The 8134-nt window shown below is 40.0% G+C and overlaps 1 protein-coding gene and 1 pseudogene across 1 annotated transcript in view; both read right to left on the bottom strand.

The window, feature by feature from the left end:
• Nucleotides 1–555: 555 nt before the first annotated feature.
• Nucleotides 556–1329, bottom strand: LOC101561211 (annotated as a pseudogene).
• A 1200-nt stretch (nucleotides 1330–2529) lies between these two features.
• Nucleotides 2530–8134, bottom strand: part of Gabpa (GA binding protein transcription factor alpha subunit) — a 47089-nt gene continuing 41484 nt past the window's right edge. The window contains exons 11-13 of the mRNA XM_023711184.1: nucleotides 6092–6144; nucleotides 4213–4278; nucleotides 2530–2733 (exon numbers count right to left, since the gene is read on the bottom strand). Of these exons, the coding sequence (XP_023566952.1) occupies nucleotides 2530–2733; nucleotides 4213–4278; nucleotides 6092–6144 (323 nt within the window). The remainder of the gene's footprint in view (nucleotides 2734–4212; nucleotides 4279–6091; nucleotides 6145–8134) is intronic.

Genomic DNA, 8134 nt, shown 5'->3' with positions numbered 1-8134 from the left:
TTGCCTCTGCTTTTCAACAGAACTCATGTAATGAGCATCCAGTACCCTTCCAAAAAGTCACTGCCCTCAAACTAAAGCTCTCTGAATCATTTCTAAAAAAATAGAATGATAATCAACTTATCATTCAAGAGACTATTGTCATTTCATATTACAGTTGACTGTAGTTTCAGCTAATTTATAAATAACGTTAAAACCTAATGAATGAAATACACCAAACTACACCTATGTGAAAATAATCTTATTTAATTATGGGCTAAAAGTTACTAATACAGGGTGCTTGAATTAGAAAAATTAAGATTCTAAATAAATTGCTAGAGAATTTCACAATGGCGGGAGGGGCCAAGGGAAATTTTTCTCTACATACAATCTGATCTTTAACAGACTAGTAAATCTTAATTGGAATGATAAGGCAAAAATAGTAAAACCACACTTTTCCTATAAGAAGTTACACCTCATCTCCTGCAGGAAGAGCTATCCTCCGGGGGAAACAGAGATGCGCTCGTGTCCCTGCCCACCCAGAGCATCAGCAAGCGCGGCCCCGGGCTGCGGGCACCGAGCAACCTAGTCGTCTCCTTCCTCACCGTCATCCTCAGCTTCTCGTTTTCTCTTCTCCTCCCAGAGACCTTCTTCTTCCTCTTCCTCCTCTTCTCCTTCGTCAACATAGTCACCATCATCTTCTTCATCCTGAATTTCCTCTTTCATCAAGTACGACAGGCCTACTTCTCCCTCCCCCAGTTCCGAGCCGGCCTCTTCTTCCTCCTCCTCGTCCTCGTCCTCGTCTTCCTCGTCTTCCTCTCCACCCCACTCAGGGAGACCAGCTTCATCTTCCTCATCTTCTTCTTCTTCTTCCTCCTCCTCTTCTGAGTCTGGTGCTTCATTATCTTCTTGATCATATCCATCCAAGTATGGGATTTGCTGCAGCAGTTCAAAAATACTTTCTCGGGAATCTTCCAGGTTTGTGATCTCACAGTTAAAAAAAATCCAGACTTTTCAAACTTTTAAGATTTTGCAGAGCTTCTACTATACTCTGATCTTTGATTTTGTTTCCACTCAGATTAGGGTAGGTAAGATTTGGGCATTTCTCTGCTAAAACTTCCAAGTCTCCAGAAATTGCATTGTCAGGAAGTTCCAACTTCTGAAGTTTGTTTAGGCTGGGAAGCTGGGCCAGCGAACGTATGCCATGCTAGCCATACTCAGAAATTCTAGTTCTTTAAAAGTGTCATTCAGGCCCTCGATTTCCCCAAAGACACATGGGCAATTATCAAGAACCAATTCTGTCACCTCCTCTGGGGCTCTGTTTCTTAACTCCGGCTTGATCTTCATCTCCATGTCCTCCTCATGCTCTTCTGCCACTACTCTCCTTCTTTCTTATTTTCTGCTCTTCCCACTACCCCCAACCCGAAAATTTTTGAAAATTTGGAAATGAATGAAAAGAATCGCCAAGATAAATGCCCACTACCACCAGATAGGAGTGGGGGAGAAAGAAAAGAATAGCAAATTGAGCCCAAGGAGTTGGGACTCTTAACTCGTCTGTCCCCACCTCCTTGTCCACACACCCGCGTTCACTCACACGCACACACACGCACACACACACACACACACACACACACCCGCAGTTCCTTCCCTTTCAATGGCTGCTTAGAAACTTCAAGCCTTGTTTTGATCCTGTGCCATGTCCTTTGTTCTCTCTGGTAATTTTCCTTGCTCTAAGGTCTGATGCCACGTTTGAATGGCCCCACCAAAAGTGTTGTTGACCCTTAATCCCCACGGTGGGGTATGAAGAGTTGGGAAATAAGAGGAAGCTTCAGGAGTTGACTGGTTCATAAGGGCTCTGCCCTCAGAAGTAGATTATTGCATTCACAAATTACCAGATTAATGAGCTAGTGGGATATCTAGAGATTGGGTCTATTTCAAAAGCCATTTTGGCTCTGTGACCTCACTATCTTGGAATTCTTCAGAGTTGTCACTAACAAGAATGTCCTCACCAGTTGCAGCCCTTTGACCTTGGACTTCCAAGCTTCTAGAGCCATCAAAAATAAATTTCTTTTCTTTATACATTATCTATCCTAAGATATGCCTAAGTATTAACTATAGCAACAGAAAGCAAACTACACTGTTTCGTGTAAAATTAATATGACTACTCTAGCTTTTTTAAAAAGTTAGTGTTAGCATAATATGCCTTTCACCACCTCTTTGCTTTTTAGTAGGCCTGAGTTATTTTTTCTTGTTCTTTGTCTTCTAATTTTATTCAGTCTGTTACAGTGTAAACAACTACTGATATGCTTCCATGTTTATCTAGCCTGTTTGTACCTATCCTATTTATTGCATTTGTTCTATTGTCTCTTTTCCTGACTCCTTAGTTGTGGTTATGATACGTGATTCCTTTCTCTTTTTTCTTAAATTTTAATGATTTATTGCTGCATTGCAAATTAACCCCAAACCTGGTGACTATTAGCTGGACTCAACTGCGTGTTTCTTCTGTCCATGTAGTACAAGCTAGTGTCACTCACACAGGGGACACTTTCAGTTTCAGAGCTTGGCAGGAATAAGAACAACCAGGAAAGCTTTGTTCAGACTTGTGTTGGCTGTAAACTGAAGCCCTTTAGTTTCTGGTGTAAGATTTTCTTTGACAAGTATCTGTACTTGGTGGTTCGTTTCCAACTGAATATAGAAGTTGTTGCTTCTTCCAAGACCTACGTCGGGAACCAGGAGCATCATCGCCTCTACCACATTCTGTTGACCAAACCAAGTCAGGAATACAGCTTAGAGTCATGAGGAAAGCAAATAAATCCCACTTCTGGATGGGCTGGATGACGGGCACTTACAGGGGTGGGTGGCATTTCAGCAGCAATATTTGCCAATACTCCACCTCAGCATGCTTAGCTATTCATTAGTATTTTCTGTTCAGTAGCAGTATTTTTTTTTTTTTGTCTAATGTTAAATAAGTATTGTAGGAGAAGCCATTGCTTTGGGCTAAGCTCCTGACTAGGGCTCTGGCATCCCAGGCTAAAAGTCAGAATGAGATCATAAAACTAAAGTTACATGGCACCAATCCCGGACCAAGCTGCTAGCTGACCTTCCAGTAAATTAGGACTAGAGAGGTGGTAGACACATTTCTCCAATAGGCTAGTTTCAATTAGTCTGATAATATACCCACCTCTGCTTTAATCTTCACACATAGAAAAGAAGTGACCTGAAGAAATTCCATGTTAACCAATCAGCGATTTTTCTATTATCGTCTCCTTATCTCCGCCTTACAGGAAAAATAACTGAAATAATCAATCAGTTTGATCCCAGCCTGGGCAATTTAATGATTTGGTGAGATCCTGTCACATACTTTTTTTTAATTTGTAAAAAGGGCTGAGGCGGAGGTACCTCAGCAAAAGAAAAGAAACAAAGAGAATTAATCTGATTTGTTTTCATCTTGCTATTTCATTCCTTCTCTGTCTGTAAAGCATGACATGATATGCCTATGTACAGAGTTTGGGTAGATTTTATCAAGTTGGTAATCTCTGTGCTTTTTTGAATGTGTGGCTTTGTTCCTGTCATTAATTTTGGAAATTTTTCTGCTATAATACTTTAAGTATTTCCCCTGCTTTGTTCTTTTTCTGATTTTTTTTTTTTTTACCACTTCTGGTATTCCAATCATGCGTATTTATAGCTTTCGAAATTGCCCTACAGTTGTTAGATGTTTTGTTTCATGTTATTCACTTTTTCCATCTTTGATTTCAGTTTGGGATGCTACTGTTGACAATTCAAGCTCACTGATTCTGTCCTTGGCCATATCCAGTCTACTGATGAGCCCTTCAGAGGTGTCTGTGCTTCTGTTTCAGTGTTTTTCACGTCCTCCATTTGCTTTTCATTCATTCTTAGAGTTTCCATCCATCGGCTCATATCAGCCAGCAGTTGTTACTGTGTGTTTTTTACTTTTATTCCTGACACGCTCAACATACTAATTGTAGTTGCTTTAAGTTATCTGTGTGGTAATTACAAAATCGATGTGATTTCTAAATCAAGTATTTTGGTTTTGCTTTTCTTTTACCATGTGTAGATTTTTTTTCATTTTAAAAACCAGCCATGATGTGTTAGGTAATAAAAGTTGAGATAATAGAAACTTAGGGTGAGGTTCTTTTTTCTCACTAGAAATTGGGCTGTTTGAGTCTTACTGTAAGTGCATGTGCCAAAGAATCCAAGTTCCTCTAATATCCTTACTTTTTTCTCACCTGTCAACTTCAGGTTTTGGTCAGTACTCTTATGTAGTCTGAAGCTCTTCATTTCCTGGGAGAGAATCAAAAAGAAATGTTAAGGATAGCCACACTGTTAGAGCAATCCGCTGTTATACTGGAGCGTGCTGGTGTAGTCCTGGGTGTGGTAGAAGAGAGGCTTATATAACCTGATGATTAAGTCCTGGTATTTTAGTTGGACTGTGTCCCTGGGCTGTCACCTCCATATTTGCATGTGTTTTTTATTTTCCCCTTTTCTTAAATAAGAAGGCTACAGCCAGCTGAAGTGGGAGAAGTGCCCTTTCCCAACTGAGACAGGGCTCTGATAGTCTCTCCACTGGAGAGCTCTCTGTTAAGGAAAATGCTCCCAGCTTGCAGTGGATTGCTCTAACAGTGTAGGCACCTAGAGAGAAAAAATTCCCTCAGGCTTTCACAGAGAGCAAAGTGGTCAAGCAATGGCCGTGACTCATACAGATGGCTGACACTGACCAAAGATCTACAAGGTCCTGAACATGGTTCCAGAGTAAATCCTGAGGAAATTTGACTGACCTTGTCAGATATTAAAAGTTACATTTTTAGTTATATAGGTCGTGCTTTAACTTGGTCTTAACCATTCAGCAGAAAAGTATAACTTGGTATATAAAAAGTAATACCATATTGATATGCTGAGCTATGAAAGGCTCAAGGCAACAACTTCTAACAATTGCCATTTGTGCTGATAACCCACTACTATTATGGACTATTGGACTACATTGGGTTATTTTGCTGAATTCAAGTACCTACAATCTTTGGACTAGCTTCAAATATGAAAAGGTCCTTTAAAGACTTCTCCAAATACAGCACCTCCAACTGCAATGGAACACCCATCTCTGACAAAACAAAACACAAAAAAGGGGGATATGTTGGGAGCCAGGGAAGGTAGGAAAGAAATCAAATGTGTGTAGGCAGGACTAGACCTCAGTGCCTAAAGCAAACAAGCTACCTCTGTCCTATGATAAACATCCTGTCTGATTGAGTTCAGCTATTAGTCCCTAGGCAACCTGGTGTCATGTGTTACTAACTTTGCAAAAGTGTAAATAAAGGACTGTTTTGTTGTGAAAAAAGAAAAACAAAAAGAAAAAAAATATATCTATGTATACACAAGATAGGACAGATATATAGTTAGTTTCTCTTAGTTTACTGAGAAGAAAGGTTTGTACTAATATTATTTAGACAAGATATCATGTCTACATCTTGTCTTCTGAATAACTACTATAAAAACAACAATATGCAATGTATTAATTATTGTAACCATCCTCCTAAGCTGTTTTGAAACTGTTTCATTGCTATTTTATCTTTTTTCACATTAAAATGAATAAAAATAAAAAAAGAAAATGACCTTTAAAGAACTCTCTAAGTACTGCTTCTCTGCCTGCAGTAAAACCCCATCTCTGACAAAATGAAACAAAAAAGAGGAATATTTTGGGAGCCACGAAGCTAGGAAATGGATCAAATGTGTTTCAGTGGTACTAGGCCTCAGTGCCTAAAGCAAAGAAGCTACCTCAGTCCTCAGATAAACATCCTGTCTGGTTCAGGTCAGCTGTTAGTTGCTAGGCAACCATGTGTCACATGTTACTAACTTTGCAAAAGTATAAAGGATCATTTTGTTGTGGAAAGAAAAAAGCCTAAAAACATATATTATCACATGCATCCTAAACTGGTGGTCTTCAAGAAGTTTTCTTGCAAACTCCCAAATAAATTCTCTAAATCAATGCACTTCAAAATAGATAAATAAATAAATAATGAAATAAAATTGAATAAGAATGTGTTATTCTCCCCCATGTCATCATTTCTCAGTGGGAAGAATGTAATCCTGGAATAGAGCTAACCAGAGAAGAAGAAAGAAAAAAAGCTTGTTCATTGTCTTCAAATAATTTCAAGCCTATGTGAAAAAAGTTAAAAACATAAAGATAGAAATAAATTTCACTGGTGTCAAAAAAAAAAAAAAAGTGATATTGAATCACTATTTGTTGAAACTGTGGAATACGAATAAAAGTTCCCAGAAAGCTTTCTGGAGAAATTATAGTTTGCTATTGATGACTTAGATTTAGGTTGTCTCCCCAGACTGTCACACTAGTGCAGAGACATGGCTTTGAGGAGGTGACTGAATTTGGGGGGTGCTATGGTGATGAATAATTTATGCACTGATGAGTTCAGCAGTTGAGTGTGCTGTTGGGTCAGCCTGACTAGAGGCACATCCTGGCATGACCTGGAAGAGAGCAGCTCCCTCCCCTGCTGCTCCTCTTTCTCTGCCTCCTGGCTGCCCTGGTGTGAGCAGCTTTCTTCCCCCTGGCCCTTCCACCATGCAGTTTGTGTGTTGGAACCAGCTGACCAAGGACTGGCACTTCTAAACTGGTGAGCCGAAGTAAACTGTAGGAGTCTTTTCCTGGTTCACATCTCGGTCCAATAAGTGTTATTTATAATCCCAAAAATACATTACTAGAATCCCACCAAGTTAATTCCAATCTACCACTCCCAGTGCAACCCATGGCGAAAATAAAGACACTATATTATATATATTATTATTGGAGAGCCAAGGGACCCTAAGTCCAGACATGAAGATGGCTTTCTGGAACAAAGAGACTGACCCAGGTCTTCACCCAGGTTTTATGCAGCCAAGAAGGAGGAGTGGCTTGAGGAAGAGAATGGTGGGAAGTAGGTGAGTTCTGTGAGCTGGGCTAGGTCAGTGGCCTGCATTTGCCTCTGTCATATGCAGAGGGAAGGATATGCAGAGAAAGTAATCTGCATTATGCTATTGAGATGGTATCTAATATTTCAGGGGTCTTGGTGCTTCAGCTCTGATATGTAATATTTCAAGCCCCAGGAAGTCATAGCCTCTATCTCCAGGTTCAATGCTAGCTGACAGTGTGGAGCACTGGCTCTTTGTCCTTTCTCTGCTCAGCTCATCTTAAAGAGCAGCAGGTGTGGGTTATCAGGATAACATGTGTGCTGTCTTCAGAAATTACCATCAGCACCTGGGCTAGGCCCATATACATTGCTTAAGGCCATTTGAAAGGATAAAGAGAAGTCCTAGCCAGCTCTGTACATATCAATACAAGGAAATAGGGTCAGGCTCAGCCAAAATGAAGACGATCGCTCTTCTTTCAAGGAGAGCTGCTCAGGTGGTCCTGCACAATAAACCTCTCCTTTAAATTGTGTCAGGTATTTTGTCCCACAGAGGAAGAAAATGACCAAGACACAGATTACAGAAATGTTCCAACACATTCCCATCAGCCAATTTGTCTGGGTACTTAGTACTCTCGCTACTAAGGCCAAATTTGCAAAATAAAATTCATTTTGGAATTTGCTTCACAGGAAATGTTTTCCTTCCTAGAGTCTATTCTGTGGTCTGGAATCAACATTTCCTTTTGTTTTTCCATTGTCTATTTCACCCTGTCATTACTACAGTCCTATGTGCCGATGTTTCTCTCTACCTCCTTTTTGGGATGAATTTACCTTGAAGATACTTTCCAGGAGCTAATGGCATCTTGCTAGTCACCACAATTCAGGGGCCTGGTCAGTACCAAAGGAAACTAGCTCCTCCCTGAACCTCTAAAACCCATTTAAATGTTTCAGTGACTTTCAAAAACACGGTTGCTCTTTTCTACCTGGCCGTGGCTTCCACTCTGCAAGATTCAACCATGGATAGAAACCACTTGGAAAAAATGTGTTCTATACTGAATGTACATAATCCTTTTTCACTTGTCATTATCCTATACTGCACATAGTAGAACAACAATTTATCTTGCCTCTACATTATATTTGATGTTAAAAATAACTAGAGATGGGGCTGGGGAGATGGCTCAGTAGGATAAGCGCTTGACTGGCAAACGCAAGGAACTGAGTTCAATTCCCGATTCTGCAAAAAAAAA

The sequence above is a fragment of the Octodon degus genome, unplaced genomic scaffold (genome assembly GCF_000260255.1).
Source record: "Octodon degus isolate 3935 unplaced genomic scaffold, OctDeg1.0 scaffold00020, whole genome shotgun sequence".
NCBI lineage: Eukaryota > Metazoa > Chordata > Mammalia > Rodentia > Octodontidae > Octodon > Octodon degus.
This window is presented reverse-complemented; position numbering and strand designations above follow the sequence as displayed.